General features: G+C 37.3%; 1 protein-coding gene across 1 annotated transcript in view; it reads right to left on the reverse strand.

Annotated features, from left to right (window-relative positions):
* LOC135225878 (DDB1- and CUL4-associated factor 6-like) overlaps nt 1-26,996 on the reverse strand; it is a 102,951-nt gene that overhangs the window by 33,171 nt on the left and 42,784 nt on the right. Inside the window, 5 exon segments of the mRNA XM_064265441.1 lie at nt 12,611-12,652; nt 13,131-13,173; nt 15,404-15,794; nt 15,796-15,838; nt 18,569-19,121. Of these exon segments, the coding sequence (XP_064121511.1) occupies nt 12,611-12,652; nt 13,131-13,173; nt 15,404-15,794; nt 15,796-15,838; nt 18,569-19,121 (1,072 nt within the window).

A 26,996-nucleotide genomic window follows, 5' to 3' on the forward strand; every position in this document is an offset into this window, starting at 1 on the left:
AATCTACAAAATCTAACATCTTATTCCTGTCATTTTCCATCCACCCTCTCAAAGTCATAAGTCATGTTATGTGGTTAAATTGTCTAACGAAAAAAGTAAAGTTATAAGAGGTTTCCACCACCCCTGCTGTAACGTTAACGGGGATGCACTTTGTTTGTTTGCTGAATTACCAATTTACACACTTAATAGTACATCCAATGTAAAATGAAAATGGTTGTGTAGAGAATGCAAAAAAATCATACAAAAACCCAGCAATGTTACCCCTCTATTTACACTGCAGTGCAATAATGCCTTGTGCTTTGACGTTTCTTTGGAGTGTAACTTTTGTTAGTTTTATGTTCTGTGATACAATGATCACTAAACAGTTGAAGAACATGAAAAAAATACAACCAGCTTTAGTTGGCGGTTCATTAATGTATACATATAACTTTTATCTTCTAAACTGTCTGCATACAATTTTCATCTTCTAGAAAGTGGCCAAAACAAGTGACACTGTATAAACTATGAAATATAAAGTACTTAAAAAATCAAATTCATTCCAGAGGGTCTAGCAATTTTGAGCTTAACTTCACAGTTCCATCAGCTATATAGTTCAGCATGTTTACACACGTTGTTTCCTGCATTATCCTCATAACTTTGATTTATTGTACTATACCTATATAATAAAGGTGTATGGCAATTATGTACAATACAGTAAACCATTACAAGCAAAAGAAACAGTAATTATACGCTAAGAGTTTCACTTGCCAGCAGTTAAAATCCTGAAATTCACGGGTCACGCTAGAATAGAAAAAACTTTGACGACATTAATAAAAATGTTTGTTGATTCCTTACCTGATAAGAGAGTTGTAGCAGGAAAATACTACCTCTGGTTGCCACTCATCTTATCATGTAACAGCGTGGCAGTGTACTGTTACCTAGCCAAAACAAATAGAAAATTAGCGCGACCGCGAATTTCAGGATTTTAACTGCCAGTGAGTGAAACTCTTAGCTATATAATTACTGGGGAAGTTGTATAATTAAAAATAGTTTTTCAATTTACAACACAGCTCGTCCAACTGAAAAAAGACAGTCTAGAGTGTACATAGGATAACTAGTTATGACAAATTTTCTAAGGCAAGTTGTATTTTTTATAGCTACAAACCTGAGGTCTTAACAGTAGGATAATTTCTAGCGCCTAGCTGGATCCGGTTAAATCGCAGATGAAAGCAACAAGATCTGATGTACAAAACATACCATACTCCCAGGCATCATTTAAATACTGGTATCTTTCATGATACAAAGTACTGAAAACAAAATCATACTCTTATACTGCAAACCAGAATATGTTATTGTTATGATACAATAAAGTTTGTTCATACTTACCTGGCAGATATATATATAGCTGTATTCTCCGACGGTCCGACAGAATTTCAAAACTCCCGGCACACGCAGTGGGCGGCCAGGTGGTTAGTACCCATTCCCGCCGCTGGGAGGCGGATATCAGGAAATCATTCCCATTTTCTATTCAGATTTTTCATACCACTGTCCCCTGAGGGGAGGTGGGTGGGTACTTAATTATATATATCTGCCAGGTAAGTATGAACAAACTTTATTGTATCATAACAATAACATTTTGTTCATGAAACTTACCTGTCAGATATATATATAGCTGAATCCCACCATTGGAGGTGGGAAGGGACAGAATAGAAGGATTTAGGAAACACCTCAAGTGCAGATGATTGACATCTTGATTCCTTACCTGTTAGCATAGCTGACTTCTTGATTACTGTCATCGAAGTCTGCTTTTGCTTTACTAGAGTTGCCAACAAGGTAGTGACCTGTGTAGTTGGTGCGCTCTAGATGATCTGTCAACGGGGGCGTGACCACAATGTGACTAGACCATATTGACCATAATGTGAGGGGCAACGAAGCTAAAAACCCACCACCTGACCTACCTATCGAAGTTAGTCCCATAACTTCTAGGCTAAAGAAAGGGAAGGCGCCTCAAGCAACCAACCCTTCAACCATAAACCAACACCAAAATTAAAAAGCACACCTACCCCACCCTTTTCTATAGGGTAGTATTTGTGCTGCTCCCTGCCCCCAACACCATTTCTGCGGATATGTATGGTCCAAGCGGACTCGCAGTTCTCATATGCCGTCTTCACATCCCGCAGGTAATGTGAAGCAAACACAGAGTTGCTTCGCCAAAAAGTAGCGCTAATGATATCATTAAGTGCCATATTCTTTCGAAAATGCCATTGAAGTCGCAAAACCGCTCTCACTTCCATGGGCTTTTATTTTCAAAAGCTTCATATCACCATCCGAGCAGGACGCATGGGCCTCCGTGATGGTGTTTCGCAAAAAGAATGCCAGTGCATTCTTCGACATAGGAAAGTCGGGTCTCTTAACAGAACACCATAAGTTCTTCCGAAGGACCCCGACAATCTTTGGTCTTTTTGCATGTAAAATTTGAGAGCCCTGACAGGGCACAGGACTCTCTCTGGCTCTTGTTCCGATGAACTCTGTTAACCCCTTGATTTCAAAGGTTTTGGCCAGGGGTTAGATGGGTTCTCATTCTTCGCTAAGAAGTTAGGATCCAAGGAGCACACTGCACTGTGTCCTCTGAAACCCACATCTTTACTAATTGCTTGAATTTCACTAACATCTCTTTGCCGTAGCAAGAGCAGTTAGAAAAATCGCCTTTCTAGTAGTGTCCCTCTCAATTGAGGCAGCATGCATAGGTTCAAAGGGAGCCGACATCAAGAATCTAGAAACTACATCAAGGTTCCATGATGGAACCTTTGGTTGTTAGTACTTTGGTTGTCTCAAACGATCTCAAAAGATCGTGAAGATCTTTATCATTTGTCAGATCTAATCCTCTGTGGCGGAAGACAGCTGACAGCATGCTCTTATATCCTTTTATCGTGGGCACTGCTAATTTGTCCACATTTCTCAAATGCAGGAGAAACTCAGCGATTTGGTTCACAGAGGTCGTGGAGGAGGAAATACCTCTCTTCCTACACCATCTCCTGAAGACAGTCCACTTCAAACTCGAGAGGAAGCTCTTCTCGCATTGGCAATAGCCTCTGCCACTGATCTTGAAAAACCTCTCGCTCTGGCCAACTTCTTGATAGTCTGAACGCAGTCAGACTGAAGAGCGGAGAGGTTTCCGTGGTACCTCTCAAAGTGGGGCTGTTTGAGAAGATCGACTCTCTCTGGCAGGGTTCTCGGGAAGTCTACCAGAAGAGGACATGACCTCCGTGAACCAATCGCTTGAGGGCCAAAACAAGGGGGCGATCAGAGTCATTCTCGCTCCTGGCGACGCCGCAAACTTCCTTGTTACCTCTCCTAAAGAGTTTGAACGGGGGGAAAGGCGTACACATCCATCCCCGTCCAGTCCCATAGGATGGCATCTACCGCTATTGCTCCGGGTCGAGTACGGAGAGCAATAAATCGGAAGCCTCTTCGTTTTAGAGGTTGCGAAGAGGTCGACTAGGGGCGGGCGTCCCCCACAACTTCCATAGCTCCTGACAGACTTCTAGATGTAGGGTCCATTCTGTGGGAAGCATCTGATGTCGACGGCTTAAAAGATCCGCTCGCACATTTGAATTCCTGAAATGAACCTTGTCAGGATCACTATGCTTCGAGCCTTCGCCCATAGAAGGATGTCTCTCGCTATCACGAACAGTGACCGAGAGTGTGTCCCCCCTGCTTTTTTATGTAAGCGAGAGCCGTAGTGTTGTCCGAGTTGATCTGGACAACTCGGCTCACCAATCGTTCTTCGAAGAACTGAAGGGCCAACCGAATAGCCTCCAATTCTTTTAAGTTTATGTGCCAGGACCTCTGTTCCCCTCTCCAGAGGCCTGACACTTCCTCCTTTCCTAGTGTGCTCCCAGCCCCACCATGGAGCGTCTGAGAACAACACTAGGTCTGGGCTCAAAAGCTTGAGGGACATCCCTTCCGAGAGTTTGGTCGGATCTTGCCACCACTTCAGATGATCCTTGACGTTTTTGATATAATCAAAGTCGAGTCTAGATTTTTGTCTTTCCAGTTTTCTGCATAAAAAACTGGAGTGGCCTGAGGTGCAACCTCCCCCAGGGAAACAAAACTTCTCCAGCGAAGAAATGGTTCCCAGCAGATCAACCATTCCTTTTCGCCCCGAGGGCATTGGTTTTTCTTCCCTAAGAAAGGCTAACACTTTCTCTAAGCATCTCTGCGACGTTCCTTTGATGGAAAAGCTTGAAAAGCCGCTGAATCCATCTGAATCCCCAGATACACGATGGACTGCGTGGGGATCAGATGGGACTTTTCGTAATTTACTATAAGGCCAGGGCCTTTGTCAGCTGTAATGTCGTCTGAAGGTCCTCCAGGCACCTTGACTTCGAAGGCGACTTGATTAGCCAGTCGTCCAGGTAGAGCGAGACTCTTATTTCGATAGGTGAAGCCATTTCGCCACATTCCGCATGAGGAAAGTAAAAAACCATCGGCGCCGTACTCAGGACCGAAGCACAGAGCCCTGAACTGGAAGACCTGTCCTTTTAAGACGAACCTCAGGAACTTCCTTGATTGGGGATGGATCGGGACGTGGAAATAAGCGTCTTGAAGGTCCAAGGACACCATCCAATCCCCTGGTCTCAAGGCTCCTAGCACAGACTGAGAAGTTTCCATCCTGAATTTTTCTTTCTTTACAAAAACGTTCAGTCTGCTGACGTCTAGGACAGGTCTCCATCCCCCACCCCCCAGACTGCTTCGGAACCAGGAATAACCTGTTGTAGAAGCCTGGGGAATCCAGCATCAGAACTTCCTCTACTGCCTTCTTTTCCAACATTTGATCTAGAAGGTCGAGTAAGATCTGTTGCTTCTCTGACTGGTATGCGGGCGACAGGTCTATCGGCTTCGTGCTCAAACGGAGGCGTAGAGAGGAAAGGGATCTTGTATCCTCTCTCGATCACATCTAGGGTCCAGGTGTCCGCCCCTATCGTCCTCCATGCCTGAGCAAATAAGGTGAGTCTCGCACCTACAGGTGCCTGAAGGGAGGGCAGAAATGTCAATCTTTTCCCTTCTTGGTAGAAGAGATCTTACCTCTGAAGGACCCCCTTCCTCTCGAGGAACCTCTAGAGGAAGGTGCTCCACGAAAGGGCTTAAACTTCTTCTTGGGTGCTGGAGCTGTTGAAGTAGAAGCCTGAGGAGTAGGGTCGTCTTGAAGATTTGAGTCAAGAAGAGGTCCCTTGTTGCTTTTTCTTGCAATTTACCGACAGATCCTTAATCATGGACTGCGGAAACAAATGCGTAGAGAAGGGGGCGAATAATAACTCCGCTTTCTGAGCGGGAGAAACTGCTTTCGCAAGTAAAGCTACAATAGAGAGCTCTCTTTTTAAGCAGACCTGTAGCAAAATGAGATGCTAACTCATCAGAGCCATCCCTTACTGCTCTATCCATACAAGCTAGTACACTCGAAAGCTCTTCTAGCGAAATTGAGTCTTGACTCCTCGATTGTACATCCAGCGACCCCGAGGCACCAATCTAAAAAGTTTAAACACCTCTAGCGTCTTATATAACCCCCGTGAGGTGATGATCCGTCTCCGTCATTGTCCAGGAAACCTTAGCCGATGACAAATAAGATCTCCTTGGAGCGTCCACCAAATTGGCGAAATCTCCTTGAGAAGAGGACGGTGCCTTCAATCCTGCTTCTTCTCCTGTCTCGTACCAGATCCCGGCTCTCCCTTTCAGTCTAGATGGAGGAAGTGCAAACGAAGTCTTCCCTTTAACCTTCCTTGAATCCATCCAATCCTGGACTCTCTTAAACGCTCTCTTCGCGGAGAGCGAAGTGGCCATCTTAACGAAGCCAGGGGCCTTCCTGGCCTTCGATGAAGCAAATTGTGAAGGTTGAGAGCAAGGACTTGGCGCTTGAAAATTATCTGGGAATAATTTCTTAAGTAAATCCGTCAACGTCTTATAGTTTGAAGACGCTGACGCATTTGGTTCGTCATCATCAGTAGGGCAGCGATCACTAGACGAATCCTTCTCTTGGTCATCAGCGCCTTTGCAAAAGATCGCGATGACTCGACACTTTAAAACCTGAGAAACATCCTTGAAAGCGTCCCGATATGCAAGGCGCCGTGCGTTCTGAGAAACGTCCTGCAGAACGTCCTGATATGAAGAACGCGTGCGTCCTGAAGAGCGTCATGATGTGAAGGACGCCGTGCGTCCTGTACAGCGTCCGCTTGAGCGTCTGCTGAACGTCCTGATGTGTAGGACGCCGTGCGTCCTGAAACAGCGTCAGTTGGGGCGTCTTGGCGAGCGATCCGCGCGTCTTGAAAAGCTTCTTCTTCCGAGTCTGGTAAGCGCTTCGTTGTTCAGACGCCGAGCGTGATCATCAACATGCAAAGCTTGACGTTCCGATCTTGATTCTTGAGCGTTCTCGGCCTTTTGACAAAGACGCTGGCCGCTTGTGCGACAACTCACGTCTCTGTCAAATTCGTCTCTCCTAGACGCCCTTTCATGAGGAACATAATCACGTTCTCTAATGCGTCGGCTACTAGAAGTAGACTCAAAGGCCGAAAAACGTGGAGTAGGAGCAGGGGACTGCCTAGTTCTCTTAATAGGCAGCCACCTATCCTTCCTTCTATGACTAGTTTTCTGCCTCCTTTCTCTCAAAAAAGGAGGCTAACTGTCTCTGCATTTCCCAAAGCATTTGTTCCGTTGAAGGGGAAAGTTCTCGATCAGGAGAAGGACTCATCCTGTGCGAGGAAGATGGGCGAGGGGATGCCCTTTCCTTCAACTCAGGAACAAGCTTAGAGCGACTTGGACGCTCGAAAGAGTCCTCCCCTGATGAAGCCTTGTTCCTTTTCTGTGGCGGAAAAGCTTCAAAATCTTCAGGTGACGAATCTACATAACGATCAGAAGGACGTTGAAGCGTCCTCTTCTCTGAAAACCTCTCTTAAGAGGGCGACAAGAGCGACGGCCGCTTGTGCGACAACTTGCGCCCCTGCCGCTCTACCCCTTTGGAAGGGTTCTTTTCCGAGCGTTCCCAACCGCGGAGAGGAGAGGAAGTCTCGGAAGAAGAGAAGCACTCTTTAAGTATTCGTGCCCACCGCACGAACACCGGCAGCCTGAGATTCGTCCTCAGTTTCTGCCGAAGGGACGTCAGACCGGTCATTAGATCCCGTAACCCTCCTTCGGCTTTCGGCTTGCCCTCTCCCTAAGGCCTGGGAGTCCGGAGCAGGAGGGGCCTAGGCCTAGAGGCATTATGGGACCGATCTGACACCCCTTCCACTACACTAGATGCACTAACACTTTTATCACAATTCACATTTGACTGTAGAGCAATCACTTTAGATTCTAAGGCACGAATCGACTCCATGATCGTAACTAATACGCTTCCTTCTGCAGACACTTCCTGATGTTCGGAGGCAATACAACAGGATCTGGTTGAATTACATCTACAGGAGGATTTAATGGAGATACAATTCTACCTTGACTTCTACTCACAGAAGCGCTCCTAGAGGAAGACCTCCTGATTCTATCACGCTCAAGCTTTTTCACGTAAGAATCATATGCCTTCCATTCAATTTCAGTCAATTGCTCACCACTCGATGAATCTATCATCCACATACATACATGACCACGACATTTCGAGCACACTGAATGAGGGTCTACCGAAGCTTTCGGCAACCTCACCTTACATTCATGCACCTTACACACCCTGAAGCTAGCAGCGCTAGATCCAGACATCGTAATCAAAGAAAAGTCAAAGCCAAATTCAAATCAAATCCACTATCACGTATGCCAAGCCAACAAGCCAAATCAAAACCAAAAGTCAATCAGAATACTCAAGTTAGCACAAGAATACTCAAGTTAGCACAAGAAGTTTCAAAATCCTAGGCGGAGGTCTGTAAACAGTTGTTTACCGACCGGCGACAGAGAAAAATCTGAATAGAAAATGGGAATGATTCCTGATATCCGCCTCCCAGCGGCGGGAATGGGTACTAACCACCTGGCCGCCCACTGCGTGTGCCGGGAGTTTTGAAATTCTGTCGGACGTCGGAGAATACAGCTATATATATATCTGACAGGTAAGTTTCATGAACAAAACATTATTTTTGTTTGCAAGCATGAAGAGCTAGTCTGAACCATTCTTATGTGGTATTACTGTGGCGGGATCACAAGCTCATTCAGCAGATGTAGTGGTTCTTTAAGCCAAACTGATTTCAATGATTCTCAAGGCTGGCTCTTGCTCCTAAAACTTCAGATTTTTCAGAGCAAATCTCAGATCCTCAGCACCCATGAAACTAAACTCTTTTATTACTGTGTCCACCTTGGCTCACAAGTCAGAGAAGTTACCTAGGTGGAAGCTTAGCCAATACCATTTGAACATATCTGGTTCTTAGGGCCTGATCTTGTGCCGCTGTTATCATTCCTTCAGTTTCCTTCTTTAGCTCTCCCCTCTGTAGCCATTGCCATGTGTCATCGCTGGCTAGTTCTTTAGTCTGTCTCATGTATTGTCCGTGCATTGGTTTGTTGTGCCAGTCCTCTGTTCTGTCTGTCATTCTCCTGTCTCTGTATATTTCTGGGTCTTTGTCTACTTTTTTTATTATTATTTATGATTTAGATTATTATTATTTTATTATTTATTATTATTATCATTATTATTATTATTCAGAAGATGGAACCTATTCTTATGGAACAAGCCCACCACAGGGGTCATTGGCTTGAAATTCAAGCTTCCAAAGAATATGATGCTCATTAGGAAGAAGTAGAGGAGGTAAAGGGAAATAAAGTAAGAAGAGGATTTGGGTGGTAATGCTTTGCACCTTTGCTTGAACTTCTGAAGTTCCAATTGCATGACATCCTCTGTGGGTTGTTCCACAGTCCAACGGTGTGAGAAATAAAGGACCTTTGGAACTAAGAACTTTGATGGTGAGGCACATTTACTGTGTACTGGTGCTGCTGTTAAGCAAATCTGGTTGCTCTCAGTAGATAAAGAAGATTAGGGATTGTGAAATGTGAAAGACCTCTGTTGAAATACAGCTTATGAAAAACACTTACTGAAAGAAAGTCATCCATTACCGAATAGATAAGTTTGGTATCCCTTGAGATAAAGTACAAGCACTCCAACTTTTGACAATGCACTTCACATCCGAGACCAAGAGTGAATGGGAGAAATTTAGTGTATTACATGCCTTTTGTGTCTCCTAATACAAATGCTACCCTTCAGTACAAGGATAATGATATGATTATAGCAGCAAAGAATCACTACCAACAGCAGTTCTCAGATGAAGTGATGATGTGTAGAAGGACAAGGAGAAGAAACTTAATTAGGAAGTGTGAGAGAGCAGACTTTGTAAAATTTGAGGAATTACTCCCTCACTGTTGAGAAGGTCAGAATAAAATTTCCAACATTGACAATTGTGACATATCCTGGCCAACAGCAACACTGACTATGACCCAAGTCCTGAAAAGCTCAGGTTTAGCAAGGTTCAAGAAGCACTTGTAGTCACATCAAAGCTTCTGATCACCTCAAATACGATATAAAATGTCAGGTCCCTTCAAATGCAAGAAGCAACATCATCAAACTTCTGCAGTAATGACCTTCCATCATGAGCAGACCTGGCAATTTCTTCCCGGTGGTCACCTGAGAAGTTATTCAGTGTCCCTATTTTCTACATCATAACCACAAGCCAGTAAATCATCTATCCTCTTCATATATTTCTATGGAGTCATCCAATATCTCCCTTGGACTGCAAATAACCCTAATTGTCATTACAATTTCAACTGTTCCTAAACCTGTCATATATTTCCAAGAAATCTCTGGGTATCTCCTTCAGACCACACATAACTTGACGCTTTTACTACAGCTCCTAAGTCTGTCAATGCCAACACAGGATTGTTGGCAATGGGATGTAATGCCTCTTAATATAGCCACGTGACTAGATGGTGCCCATATGCCTAGCGATAGGTTTGATTTTATCAACGCTATAAATAAGTTGCAAAATCTTTGATTTAGTAAGTTCTGTGATTAAGTATTGAAATTACTTTTACGTATACTGCACTCTACTGAAAGATGTATCACAAATGTGAACAGTAACTTCATTTTGAATCTTGTATTTTAAAGAGAGAGAGAGAAAGAGAGAGAGTGTGTGTGTGTGTGTGTGTGTGTGTGTGTGTGTGTGTGTGTGTGTGTGTGTGTGTGTGTGTGTGTGTGTCCCAAAAGATTTATTGCACCATATGAGGAGATAGCTTTAAAATACATGAAAGTCACAGAAGACACTAAGTTATTTTGTCTGATTTATTCCTGAACTGGTCAATAGTGCAACTGTTCACAACCAATACTCTGTTCAAATATGCTGCTGAAATTAACATTTTGTAAGAAGATCTGAAAGGTTGAAAAATGTGGAGATACAGAGAAGTGGTGAACAGGTTAGCATCACTGAAAGGATAGGTCAGTGTGTTTTAACACTGTCCGGTCATATGGGAAGAATGGAAGACAATAGGCTGGAAAAAAAATTTATTACTTTGAAGTGATAAAATAAAGAAGACCAACAAGGAAGCAATGGACATACATTGTGTAAGAAGTATAACATTGTGTAAGAAGTATAGGGTAAGAAGAACCTTAACATACAAGAAGTGCAAAATACATGCAAGATGAACTAATGCAAAACTCTCTCTCTCTCTCTCTCTCTCTCTCTCTCATCCCAGAAAGAAATGCTTCAATCTTTCTCACAAAATTGCTTGTTCCACATACACAAGTATGTACATGTATCAGTGTACCATATTCTTTGGTTAGCAGTTACAGCTGAAAAATATGCAAATATTATTCAACTGTATACAGGGTTGCAGTGACAGTTTTGTGAATACAATATGAGGTTTCAGTATAAGGCTAGAGAATACATGAATGGAATCCAGAGATTAACATGAGACTTCCTTGAACAGAATACAAGCATTCATGAAGATCTGATAAGAGGTAAGGCAGGCTGGGCTCTTAAGCCTGAATGGTGAAAACTACGGATAATGACTTGAAAGAGCTTTGGAATAATGTATTCTCTAGACCGTAAAAAATTTCATAAAAAGTTTACTTCATATGGATAAAAAGAAATTCAGTATGATCTTTGGTGAACAAAAATAAAATGTTTCTGATTTTTACTTATGCCAATGACCTAGTCTTTGCAGTCTAACCATGTCAATAGGTAAGGAGTAAATTCAGACCCAATTCCCAAAACATCACTGTATGTATGAATACTCATCTCATTTGTAACAAGCCTTGTTATTTGCTTTGTTCATTTTATTTACAATCTTGCAATGACAGCATGCTGAAAGATGGCACTAATATGCCTTTCTTTTGCAGATAATGGTCAGTTGTGTGTAAGAGTGAAAGTAAAATCAAAACTAATTCAATGTTTTGATAATGGACATATTTCTCAGGGTACAACAATCCTACAATTGCGAGGAACCCATGTCAGACTGTGCATAACTTGAACCAATAAAGAATAACAACTGACACACAAAATATTTTTAAATATTCAGGAAGCCTCAGGTGCCTAAAAGCCAAAGGTAGTGAAAACCAGTGAACTCATATATGTACACATACAACAACAGGTTTTCTGGAACAGGGTTACTGGATGGCTAGTACTCATGAAGTCAAGGAGCTGATATGCAAACATAAACAAATGCCAAAACATCCATCTGGCAAGAATAGTCATCTGAATTGCACTTGGAAATGGCATTGACTTTGCAATTTCCTTTTGGTGTACTTGTTTCTGTCCCAAATGAGAGAGAGAGAGAGAGAGAGAGAGAGAGAGAGAGAGAGAGAGAGAGAGAGAGAGAGAGAGAGAGAGAGAGAATAACAAAAAAGGAAAGAACTGCTTACTCTTAAAAATTTATTCAAGACTAATGAGAGAGAGAGAGAGAGAGAGAGAGAGAGAGAGAGAGAGAGAGAGAGAGAGAGACGGATTAGAAGAGAGAGAGCGAGAGAGAGAGAGAGAGAGAGAGAGAGAGAGAGAGAGAGAGAGAGAGATAAACTGTTTACTCTCAACAAGTACTAAAAAAAATTTTTAGGCAAACAAATGTAACTGGCTAAGATCTGCCACTTAGTACTGTCACTCGCTACTTGATTATCATGAAAAACCTCCATTGGATTAGGATAAGATATTACAAAAACATTTTTATACAAATAATGACATTAGAATGAATAAAGCAATAGATTATATAATTTTATGCACATTCCAAGTGGTGAAATGCTAATTTCTCTTTATAAATGAGATGCCAAATGGTCCTGTGATAAACCAAGAGGTAAGAAACTGAATATAAATATAGTATGTCTGATGCAAATTTTAAAAACGTAATGAAAGTCAATTTAAGGCATCTCAGTATTCACCATGACTGTTAAGGCAGATCAAACTAACATTTAAAGATACAAAATTAAAAGAATTTATTGCTAAAATCAGATCCAAATCATCAAAGTCAGTGAAGGATTGATTTTTCAGCCAAAATACTGAGCCTAGGAGTTCGGCAAGTGCCCAGGTCAAGAGACGCGAGTTAGTTTATACTTGCATATCAGCTCCAAGTCCACACAAAACTTAGCTACTGAGTTACCCTGGCCCCACATGCCAATTAGCTTTGAGCTTACACATCATCTCCTGTCCCAGCATGGTTCTGATGTCTTTGATTCCTGAGCCAGAGGGATTAAGAAGAGAGTATTACACTTGTGACCTATACACAGTGCCACACATTTGCCTTCCCAAAATTATCTTTTTTTGTGCATCCATACTCCTACAGCCTCAAAATAACTGATGCTTCTTAAAAGATATTTTGGAAAGTTCATACTACTGTGGCTGTCAAGAGGAATTCAGATTCTTCAGAAGGGGAAGTCATGGAAAAGATTGCCAGTTATGAGGCGAGCTTCCTGAACCAAAGGCATCCCACATATATTTTCATTGGATGATATTAAATAAAAGGAGAAATTTACCTCAAATCCTAAACACTTTTAATAAAAAGTTTTTACATAGCACTACTTTAAGGTATTTATTAACTATGAGAGCACTGACAGTGATCTGCTTCTTCAAAGATGCAAACACTATTCCATGAAGATAACTACGACAACACTACTTCACACACAAAACTACTGGTATTATACAAACATCACCTACCTAGTACCAGTTGATTCATCATCACTGTCATCGTCACCAAACTCTGCAAAACAATAAAAATAAAGTGACAGGAGATATGGTACATTTATAATTTCATTATGGTATAGAAAACCTAAACTTAAATTTAGTAAAATCAGTCAACATTCTTTCAATTGCAGTCAACAGATTCTTTAAATGGCAAAGTCAACAGGCTTACTTTCAAACAAGAATAAAACAGAATACAGAATTTAAGCCAAAGGCCTGAGCTGGGACCTATGAGGTAATTCAGCACTGAAAGGGAAATTGCGAGTAAAAAGGTCTTAAAGGTATAAAACAGCGAGAAACGATCACAGTTGCACAATGAATAAATTTTTAGGATAGGGTGGAAAGTACGATGGAAGACAGAGAATATGAATGGAGGTACAGTAAAAGGAATGAAAAGGGTTGTAACTAGGAGCCAAAGGGAAGCTGCATTAATGATACTAACCCCTATGGGGGAATAGTAATTTTCATTTTAATTTACCAGTCCTTGAAATTTCTCATTATTTCATAAATAAAGATTTTTCAGTGAAATTATGCTCACATTTTCAAACCCCTTTTAATAAACCTCTAGGCTCAGAGGTCTAGATAAACTAAACCTTTATATAATTATAATAATTCAATGAACCTCTCCACTTTAACCTATGCACCTAAAAATCTATTTCAAAAATAAATCCTTGACAGCTTCTATGTTTTGGGTGTTCTTACCCCAAGCAGATAAACAATATGGTTTTACTGGCAGTCCCCGGCTTACGATGGGGGTTCCGTGCTTGAGACGTGCCGTAAGGCGAAAATCATTGTAAGCTGGAAAATCCACAAAAATCCTAAGAAAACCTTACTTGTATGTTTTAGGTGTATTAAAAAGTGTGTAAACTGCATTTTTATTGCATTTTTCATCAAGAAAACCTTCAAATATTGATTATTTTGCATTTTTGGAGTCATATGTCTTCCGTCAGGTCGGTGACGTAAGCATTGTAAACCTGGAAATAACTTATTACGAAATATAATTGAAAAGCGCTGTAACCTTGGAACGTTGTAAGCCGAACCCGTCGCAAGCCGGGGACTGCCTGTATTTTGTTCATGTTCCTTCTTACCTAATTAAGAGGATATTGTAGACATCTGACAGGTTCTTTGTGCACTTCTGACTCAAGATGCCATATAATTAGAAATTCAGAAGTTCAAGCAAAGATACAATGCTTTACTACCCTAATACAACTCTACTTGTATTGTATTTCAAATTTTACTTACATTTATATTTACTTATTAATTTGTCTGTTTTTCTAATATCAGATCTCTTCTTTCTGTATTTCCCATTACCTTTCATTACTTCTTTCATATGAACACAATATTCTTTGAAAGTTTGAATTTCAAATCAATGGCCCCTTTGGTGGGCTTATTCCATATATCTATATCTATATCTACCATCATACATCTACATCTACATCTACAGCTCATCTACATCTAATCTTACCATCTACATCAATCTTACATCGACATCTACCATCACATTACATCTCCATCTACATCTACATATACATCTAATCCTATATATTATATATATATAGATATAAATATATATATATATATATATCTATATATAATTATATATAATAATAGAACATTAATACATATATATAATATATATATATTATATATATAGTATATCTATCTACATCTACATCTACATCTACATCTACATCTACAATCCTACATCACATCTAATCATTACATCTACATGTCTACACTACATCTACATTACATCTACATCTAACATCTACATCTACATCCACAAACTCATCCATCTACATCTACATCTACATCCATCGACTCTACATCTATCTACATCTATATCTATCATATATATATATATATATATATATATTATATATATATACTATATATATATATATATATATATATATATCTATATATATATTATATATATATATATATATATATATAATACTATATATATAATATATATATTATATACACACACATATATATATATACATATACATATATATGTATATATATATATATTATATACATATATGAGTTAAGGGCCTATGAAATAACAGATCACTGATACTAAATCACCCTACAACCTTAAAACAAAGATCTCTGAACATTTTGTAGTAGGGAAGATCAATTACAGAAATATACTCTCATACATCCAATGTGCACAAAATATATGCAACTAAAACTACTTTATAGGAAACAGCAGCACCCTTAACTTTCCTATCAACACTTACCTATCGCAGGTCCCAAATTCAATTCACTTGCTCTCGTTCCATGACTAGATGAGGCCCCAGTGGTCACATTCTCAGATCCCACTTCCATATCACAGATTGCAGGACTAGAACTGGATGTAGTTATTGTGTGTGTCCTAACAGCCGCTGGCTGACATACTGATGAAGATGAGGAAGAAGATAACGATGTCGATGATGATGAGCGAGATGCTTGATCCGGCAGCGTGGACTCGTGCTTATTTCCACGACATTCTGGAACTGCTTCGGAATTGCTCTTTCTGCCCTCTTCTAATTCTGAACTTGAAGGAACTACATCATCTTTCATGTCTGAGGAATTACTGTCACGTGTAACTTCATCACCAACACCAATTCTTATCATGCTACTTGTAACACCTTTGACTTGAGTATGAAAGGTTCACAGATGGTTCTACCTGATGCCTGAAGTAATAAAATATTTGTTCTTTGACAGAGAATGTTACCAAGAATAAAATGTAAGCAAATATCATGCACACAAAAAAATATTCTATGAAAACTTCACACAATAAACTGACAACAGCATAAAATTTTTTAGGAAATTTTACCAAAAATGAACTAAATAAATTGAAAGACCAAAACCCCAATTGATGCATATTAAAGTTCCGAATACATATGACTCAAAATTAAATAGTTAGTCAATTTCCATTTTTGGATGATTTCAATCTGAAGATAGCAAGCGACTCTAGGCCCTAACACTGATCTGATGGAGCAGAAAGAAAAAGCCATCATTGGAAACAATCACTAAAATATCAATAGTGTTTAAACCTAATTTACTGAAAGATATCATTACAACCCTCCCTACAACACCACCCATCATGGGCAGTCAAGCAGGCAAAGTTAATGAATAACACACCTGTTTTTCAACTGAAACTATACAACTTCAAATCAATTCCTTCTAATCATTACCACCTAGATAATCATGATCTTACCCTCAAAATAGCCACCCGATTGAATTACCTGCACGTCAGCCACTTGACTTAACAAGTGGAATACCCACTGGCAACAGTTTGATGTAGTGGAATGGAATGTAGAATTTAGGCCAAAGGCCAAGCGCTGGGACCTATGAGGTCACTCAGTGATGAAAGGGAAATTGAGAGTAGAAAGGTTTGAAAGATGTAACAGGAAGAAAACCTCACAGTTGGACTATGAAACAACTGATAGGAGAGGTAGGAAAGAAAGATATAAGAAAGAGAATATGAATGGAGGTATAATAAAAGGAATGAAAGGGGTTGCAGCTAGGGCCGAAGGGATGCTGCAAAGAACGTTACATAATACCTACAAGTTATCTTACTTTAACCAGACCACTGAGCTGATTAACAGCTCTCCCAAGGCTGCCCCGAAGGATTAGACATTTTTACGTGGCTAGGAGGTAGGTGAGCACATAAACCACTCATCCAACGAGGAATTATATAATACCTACAGGCTTGATATAGTAGCTGCATGCAGTGTTTCTCGACAGTTCTATTATACTGCCAGGATTCCTTCAACCCAGTGTTTGGGAACAGGACATATAGTGGAGAAGCCAAGGAATTAAGTTAGTGTCATCAAATCCTACAGCAATTCACTCACCATTCTTCACATGAACAGCCCAGCTGATAATTGATTTATACTCAACAAATCTAGGCTGTTCAATTATTCTGTGATTTTACCAGTAACTACTATGGCTCTCTCTCTCATGCCAGCACTTGCAATAATGGCAGGCTGACCTCAATTCTGTAGCTTACATAGCAACTTTCAGACCAGCAACTGAGAATTTGTTTGCTTTCCTCAGAAGCTTTGATTCTACCATATTAACAATGAACAGAAGTACTGTTGTTCATTTCAGCATTAATGTCTTAGATATACATACTGTGCTACATCTATTCTTCCTTAAGTGATACCTCAATAAAACTGGCAAAAAGGAGACAGATGAACACTTCATGGCACATCCATGTAAATGATGCAAGCAATTGTAAGCCTGCTAATAGCACTGCCTGAATCTGACAGAAAATCAACAACGACAGGCAAATAAATGTTAGCGTGAGCTCCACCAGGTCTAAATCAAGTTTTGACTCAATTTCATGTATCAAATTTAGCTAATAATTTGTGGACCAATATACAAGATTATTACCAAGCAAGTGTTCATCTACATCAACCAAATACCCAATAATATAGACTTTCTAAATCTGGATACCTAATTAAAAACTATAATTACCTATAATCACTTCACTTTGACAAAAGATGATGACTAATCCCAAAAAAAGGAGTTCTATGGGGAACTCACTCACCCATTACAACAATTTAGTTTGCGTTTCATTTTGGATGCATTAGTACTTTATTTTTCCATAAAAACATCACAGCAATAAATAGGATACGATAAGAATTTGAGATTTAGGCCACAGGCCAATCAGTGGGACCTATGAGGTCATTCAGCACTGAAAGGAAAATTGAAAGTAAAGGAGGTTTTAAAAGTGTACCAGGCAGAAAACCTCACAGCTGCACAATGAAACAACTCTTAGGAAAGGGTGGAAAGTAAGATGGAAGAAAGACAATATGAACAGAGGTATAATCAACGGAAGAGAAGGGTTGTAGCTGTGGGTTGAAGGGATGTTGCAAACAATTAAATACAGGCTACCACAACATAAAACCTAGTGACTAAGCCATAATACATTCTGAGGTACCAATGGAACCCTGTCAATGTTGGATTGATCATACTTCCTGAATTCTCTGGATTTCCTTAAAATCAACTAATTAGCTTTTATTTAAGGTTATGATCTACAATCCTTTTAGTTACAAAAATGTGATGTCATACTGCTTCTGTCTATAGTATGATACTTAGTTCTTTGGAAGAATATTCATTGTATAAAAGTTTTTAATGAATTTCTTTCAGTTGTATTACTGCATACACATGATCACTTCATGTTAATAAATATCACTTAGACTGTCTTTGGATAAAAATTCTAAGATCATACTAAAAAATCAAGTAAATACATATTTGTTAAAAATCTGTTACCTCAAAATTACTTTTATTTAAAAAAAAAAAACTTCAATGGTAAACAATGTATAAAGGTTTTCAGAAATCAGCATGTAATATTTAGCTTTTCCTTTATAATACAGCATGAAAGCAGAACAGGGAAGAAAATCAAAACATACTTTTCAACAAATCCTTGTCGAAGTGAAGAAATTCTGTCTTGTAAACCTTCTATACTGGGGTCCATTACATCAAAAGGTCCTTCTTCATCAGGGAGTTGATGTCTTTCAGCTCTAGAAGTCGTTGGTTTTGCTTGTGAATCATCTGATTCATTTTGCTGTAATACTGATGATGATTCTACATCACATGACAATGAAGGTTTGTTGTCCTCAGCTACAGAGGAAGAAGCACCAAGGGCACAAGGAGCTGTTGAGGTCTCTGACAAATTTGTTGAGCTTTCTCCAGTTTGAGATATTAAAGAAGCAGCAGATGTAGATGGCTGATCTTCTGTCAACAATGGCCCAGAAGGATTAGCTTCTGCTGTCTCATTATGAGCAACGTCTCTTTCACTTATACTGTCCGATACGGAATCAGAACGATTTCGAGAGGAGTCCAAGTCTGGTGCACCAGGCTGGCCTGGTGCTCGAGAACTAGGATCATTCAACATTCGAGATAATACATCAGTCATCCTCTGCATCAATGTCGCGTGTAAGGTTGGTCTTGCCTGGCCAACATCTGCAATGAAAATTATTTTGAATTTGGTATACAGTAGTAACTATCATAAAAACAAACTTCATAAATCATGTAAATTAGTTCAGTGATCTGGTTGGCCTACTTCTTAATAATAATAATAATCAATAATAATAATAATAATAATAATAATAATAATAATAATAATAATAATAATAAATAAATAATAAAATAAATATAAATAATATAATAAATAAATAATAATAAAATAATTAATAAACAATAATAACAATAAATAACAAATAATAATAATAATTAATAATAATAATAATAATAACCAATAAATACTAAAATAAATAATAAATAAAAATAATAATAAATAAATAAATAAAATAATAATAATATATAATAAATAATAATAATAATAATATAATAATAATAATAATAATAACAATAATAATAATAATAATAATAATAATAATAATCTGACTTGAGTAAACTGAAAGAGATGGCAGAAAAAAGGTTAAGAAGCAAAAGAAAACAAGGGAGGAACTCAACGAGAAATACAAAGTACAAGAGAGGGGACTAAACAACACAATAGAAGATGTAAAACAGAGGCTTAAGGCCAAAGCACATAAGATCCAACGGTACATGAAACAGGAATAAGGGATACCAACAGAACAAACTATTCGGAACCAACCAGAAAGACTATACAGCCAACTAAGAGGGGAAGAGAACCACCCAGAAATTCCTGAAAACCGAACCAAGTAAGAGACTCTGGGAAAACATATGGAGCAATCCGGTATCACACAACAAACATGCAACATGGCTCCAAGGAAGTCAAGGAAGAAGAAACAGGGAGAATAAAAAACAAAAGATTCACAGACATCACGACAGACACAGTCAGACACCAACTAAAGAAAATGCCAAACTGGAAAGCCCCAGGTCCCGATGAAGTCCATGGATACTGGCTCAAAAAAACTTCAAGGCCCTACACCCACGAATAGTAGAACAACTCCAGCATTGTATCTCAAATCACCAAGCACCCAAATGGATGACCACAGGAAGGACATCCTTAGTACAAAAAGACAAGAGTAAGGGAAATATAGCCAGTAACTACAGGCCTATCACCTGCCTACCAATAATGTGGAAGTTACTAACAGGTATCATCAGTGAAAGGCTATACAACTACCTAGAGGAGACAAACACCATCCCCCACCAACAGAAAGGCTGCAGAAGGAAGTGTAGGGGCACAAAAGACCAGCTCCTGATAGACAAAATGGTAATGAAGAACAGTAGGAGAAGGAAAACCAACCTAAGCATGGCATGGATAGACTAAAAGAAAGCCTTCGACATGATACCACACATGGCTAATAGAATGCTCCGAAAATATATGGGGCAGAGGAAAATACCATCAGCTCCTCAAAAATACAATGCGCAACTGGAATACAATACTTACAAGCTCTGGAATAAGGACTAGCAGAGGTTAATATCAGGAGAAGATCTTCCAGGGCGACTCACTGTCCCCACTACTCTTCGTAGTAGCCATGATTCCCATGACAAAGTACTACAGAAGATGGATGCTGGGTACCAACTCAAGAAAAGAGGTAACAGAATCAACCATCTGATGTTCATGGATGACATATCAAGCTGTATGGTAAGAGCATCAAGGAAATAGATACCCTAATCCAGACTATAAGGATTGTATCTGGGGACATCAGGATGGAGTTTGGAATAGAAAAATGCACCTTAGTCAACATACAAAAACAAAAGGCAAAGTAACGAGAACTGAAGGGATAAAGCTACCAGATGGGAGCAACATCAAACACATAGATGAGACAGGATACAAATACCTGGGAATAATGGAAGGAGGCGATATAAAACACCAAGAGATGAAGGGACACGATCAGAAGAATATATGCAGAGACTGAAGGCGATACTCAAGTCAAAACTCAACGCCGGCAAAAATATGATAAAGCCATAAACACATGGGCAGTGCCAGTAATCAGATACAGCGCAGGAATAGTGGAATGGACGAAGGCAGAACTCCGCACCATAGATCAGAAAACCAGGAAACATATGACAATACACAAAGCACTACACCCAAGAGCAAATACGGACAGACTATACATAACACGAAAGGAAGGAGGGAGAGGACTAACTAAGTATAGAGGACTGCGTCAACATCGAAAACAGAGCACTGGGTGGGGCAATATCTGAAAACAGTGAAGACGAGTGGCTAAAGAGTTGCATGAAGAAGGACTAATAAAAGCAGAACGAAGACCCAGAAATATACAGAGACAGGGAGAAAGACAGAAAGAACAGAGGACTGGCACAACAAACCAATGCACGGACAATACATGAGACAGACTAAACGAACTAGCCAGCGATGACAATTGGCAATGGCTACAGAGGGGAGAGCTAAAGAAGGAAACTGAAGAATGATAACAGCGCACAAGATCAGGCCCTAAGAACCACATATGTTCAAAGTACGATAGACGGAAATAACATCTCTCCCATAAGTAGGAAGTGCAATACGAAAGTGAAACCATAAACCACATAGCAGTGAATGCCCGGCACTTGCACAGAACCAGTACAAAAGAGGCATGATTCAGTGGCAAAAGCCCTCCACTGGAGCCTGTGCAAGAAACATCAGCTACCTTGCAGTAATAAGTGGTACGAGCACCAACCTGAAGGAGTGATAGAAAACGATCAGGCAAAGATCCTCTGGGGACTATGGTATCAGAACGGATAGGGTGATACGTGCAAACAGGACCAGACGTGACGTTGATTGACAAAGTCAAGAAGAAAGTATCACTCATTGATGTCGCAATACCATGGGACACCAGAGTTGAAGAGAAAGAGAGGGAAAAAATTGGATAAGTATCAAGATCTGAAAATAGAAATAAGAAGAATATGGGATATGCCAGTGGAAATTGTACCCATAATCATAGGAGCACTAGGCACGATCCCAAGATCCCTGAAAAGGAATCTAGAAAAACTAGAGGCTGAAGTAGCTCCAGGAACTCATGCAGAAGAGTGTGATCCTAGAAACGGCACACATAGTAAGAAGAGTGATGGACTCCTAAGGAGGCAGGATGCAACCCGGACCCCACACTATAAATACCACCCAGTCGAATTGGAGGACTGTGGATAGAGCAAAAAATAAAAAAATAATAATAATAATAATAATAATAATAATAATAATAATAATAATAATAATAATAATAATAATAATAATAATGGAGAAACAAATCCAGTTATGTATGGGTGTACATATTTAGCAATAAATTTCTACAGAGAGCTTTCGAGAATCTATTCGAAAAGATTCCTGAAAGCTCTCAGTAGAGATTCAGTTAAGTATATGTACTCATACATAACTGTGGATTTGTTTCTCCATTACAAGACTCATGCTACTATGAGTATCTTTTTTATAATAATGTTCAGGGTTGCATCCTGCCAACTCCTAAGGAGGCTGGATGCAACCTGGGCGAGGGGGGGTACGTAACAGTAGGAGAAGGTAATAAAGGGTACAATAGGCGAAAATGTTTGGACAACACTGGGCTAGGCTATATTCAAGATACGATTTTCCAACAAACAATGGGTTTGTTTAACCTAACCCCATTGTCAGTAGGAGAATACCTGTACATGTGTGTTTCTTAATTAAAAACATGTCTTTTTCATAATTTAGGATGGTTTGGGGATGTTTCACAGGGCTGGAGCAGATTATATCTATTTCAGTTATTTTAAATTAGAGCAACTTCTTTGACATACAAGTATATTGACTTTCGAGCTCTGTTACAGAACAAACTCGTATCTCAAGGCATTACGTACTTAAAACTCCTCTAAAATAGCTTTTAAATGCCTATTTTGATGTTCAAAAAACCTCTAAAAATGCTTATACATGAATATTTAAATAACTATCACAAAAAATGTATTTAGTCACAAAAATTATATGAAAATACAGTAAATAGTGAATATTTTTCACAAATAACGTGTACAGGCAGTCCACGGTTATCAGCAGACTCAGTTAATGGCGATCTGGTTTTATGGAGCTTGTCTAGTACCATAACAGGCGATTTATGGCACCATAACAGGCCGAGTTTCAGTTATTGCCACCATATGGTGCCAATAGTAGAGTTATGGCACCATAACATACCTAATAGAGGTGCCATTAACCAGTTATCGAAGCCATTAACCAAAACTCAGCACCATGGGCACCATAAACTGCTGAGTTTCGGTTAATGACAGTTTTCGCTTATCAGCACCCCGCCGAGAACGGAACCCCCACCGACAACCAGGGACTGCCTGTATACATGTTCCATTAGGTAACTGCAAATAGGAGAGTCCACGAAGCAGGAACTGCAAATAGGCGGGAGTCAACTACTATAATAATAATTAATAATAATAATTATTATAATAAATAATAATACTAAATCATGTACAAAACAAAGTAAAGTACTGTGCAAGGTTTTCTGTAAAAAAAAAAAAATTTTAATACCTATCAATTACTTGTACAGTAAGTTCCAAAACTGAAGAGACAAATTTCAGAGGATTTCGTTCGAAATTCACTAACTGGCAACTACAACTCGTAGTTGAAAAATTTATTTTTTCTCTACAGTGAAAGCTCTATCAAGCAAAGTAAAGCTAACATATGATGCACAAATACTCAAATCCATGATACTTATAACAATCATAAGAAAAAAATTACGGTAATAGTAATTATCTTAAAGTATACCAATTACTTCAAACTATAGAAACGAAACAATTTGAAATTCTCGTCCAACACAGGATTACCACATTACCAATGTATATTTCGAGCAATGTGGAAACAAATATTTAATATCAATTATTTTAGCAAAGAGCATAAAACCATGCAAGTATCAATAGAATGTAAAGGGAAAATCTATGCGACATTAAACATAATCAACCATGAATGCACCTAGATTCAATAGAGAAGTTGGTGTGGTTGGTAGTTCTGATTCTAGCTTCGAGGACCGAGCATAAAATCATTTTCGAGAAAGGCTCTAACTGCTGCTGCTACCTTCAGGTGACTAGGCCTAGTTCCGGGCATTGCAAGGCTTACGGCTTACTATGTAGGGCCACTGTCTGCTATTTAGGCAAAGATGGAACCTTCAGGACCGACACCAGGACCTGTCCTTGCACCTGGGAAACAGACTCCCTATACAAAAAAATAGAAAGACGTCGCAAGCAACCAGAACACCCCGTAATATCACCACCTGGTTATAAAGGGATCGACAGACAGACCCCACCACCCCTCCCCCCTCTACCTCTACCACTACCCACATTACTAACTCCACCTTTTTCTCTTCACAAACCTTTTACTTCAAATCTTCGAATCATATCCCAACCGTGAAACTTAAGACTGAATGCAATTTGCGTAAGTGTGGGCGTATCATAAGAGAGTGAGTATCACCCAAATTCATATTTCCACGGACGACCTATTAAGTTCATCCAGTCAAATCATATGTATCACAGAAAATTTATGAGATATATTTTGGTGGGGATAGATAGATATATATTAGTATATATATATATATATATATTATATATAGTATATATTATATATATATTATATATATTATGATATATATATATATATATCTATTTATATATTTATATATCTATATATATATCTATATTTATAGATATATCTATATATATATATCTATATATATCTTATATATATATATCTATATATTATAGTATCATATATCTATATATCGATATATACCTATATTTATATATATATCTAATTATATATGATATATATATCTATATATATCTATATATCTATATATATATATATATATATGATCTATATATATACTATTATATATATCTATATATATATATCTATATCTATATATATATAGATATCTATATTATCTATATATCTATATAGAATCTATATAATGCTTTTCTTATCTATATATATCTATATATATATCTATATATCAATCTATAAATCTATATGTATCTTATATATCTATATATATTGCTATATATATATATTATCTATATGATTATATCTATATACCTATTATATATAGATTATATAGATCTACAAGTATATATATATATATATATATATATAGATAATCTATTATATTACTATATATATCTATATATATCTATATATATATATATATAGATATATATATATATAAATATATATATATATATATATATATATATATATATATATATAGATATATCGATATTTATATCTATAATTATATATATCTATATTATCTATATATAATATAGATTCTATATATATCTTAATATATATTATATGCTATATATATCTATTATATCGATATATTCTTATATTAAATTATATAGATATTATATATATATAATCTATATATATCTATCTATTATATATCATATATATATATAATATATCTATATTATATATATATATAAGATATAATATCTATATCTAATATACATATTATATATATATATATATATCTATATATTTATCTATATAATTATCTATATATATATTAATTATCTATTATTTATTATATAATATATATATATATATATAAGAATATCTATTATATATAGATATATTATATGACATTATATATATATATCTATATATAGATATCTATTATATATAGATCTATATCTATAAATATATATATTATCTTATATATACTATATATCTATATCTAATCTAGATATACTATATCCTATAGATAATATATATATTATTATATATATATATATATATCTTATCTATTCTATATATATATAATTCTATATCCTATATATAATATATATATATCTTATATAGCTATAATCTAGATCTATATATCTATATGATCTATATATCCTATATATTTATATATCTATATCTATATTCTCTATACTATATATATAAATTATTATACTATATATATATATAATATATTATATAGCTATATCTATATATGATAATATATTATTATATATATTATATGTCGTATAATTATATATCTAATAATATTATCTATATTCTATAATTAGAACCTTATATCTATTACATATCTATATCTATATATTATATATATAATATATATATATAGATATATATATATAGATAATATATATCTCTTATATCGATATTATTATTCTATATATCTATTATATATATATATATCTATATCTATATATATATATCTATATAATATAATTGATATCTATGTATATATTAGATATCTATATCTATAAGATCCTATATATATATAATATATATATACTAGATATATATATACATATATATATATCTTATAATATATATAGTATATCTATAGATATATATCTCTATATAATATATATATTATAGATATATGTATATTATAATATTATATATCTATATATAGGATATAATATATATTATAATAATTTATATATTATATCTAATATAATAATATATAATAATATGTATATATTAATAATAATGTAATATATAATCTAATAATATATATAATACAAGATATATAATATTATATACGTACAGGGGGTTCCACGGACCGACGTTGATCCGTTCTTACGATGCGTCGTAACACGATTTTCAGCGTAAGTCGGAACATTGAAAAATACCACATGATTTAATGTAAATACCTATCAATAACAACGAGAGAACAATTCCTTACCTTTATTAGTTTCTTTTGATTGGCTTGCACACTGGAGAGGAAGCTGCGGTGCTGGAGAGACTGGGGGAGGTTAGTGAAGAGAAAAAGAAACCTCCAGAAGTTGCTGGAGATGCTGAGGCAGATGATTCTTGAGGTGAGGCAGAACATACTAGTACTGGAGATGCTGAGGCAGTGATTCTTGAGGTGAGGCAGACATACTACTGATGTTGGGGCAGGTGAGTCTTTAGGTGAGGCAGAACCTACAGAA

This window comes from Macrobrachium nipponense, chromosome 13, assembly GCF_015104395.2.
Source record: "Macrobrachium nipponense isolate FS-2020 chromosome 13, ASM1510439v2, whole genome shotgun sequence".
NCBI classification, from domain to species: Eukaryota; Metazoa; Arthropoda; class Malacostraca; order Decapoda; family Palaemonidae; genus Macrobrachium; species Macrobrachium nipponense.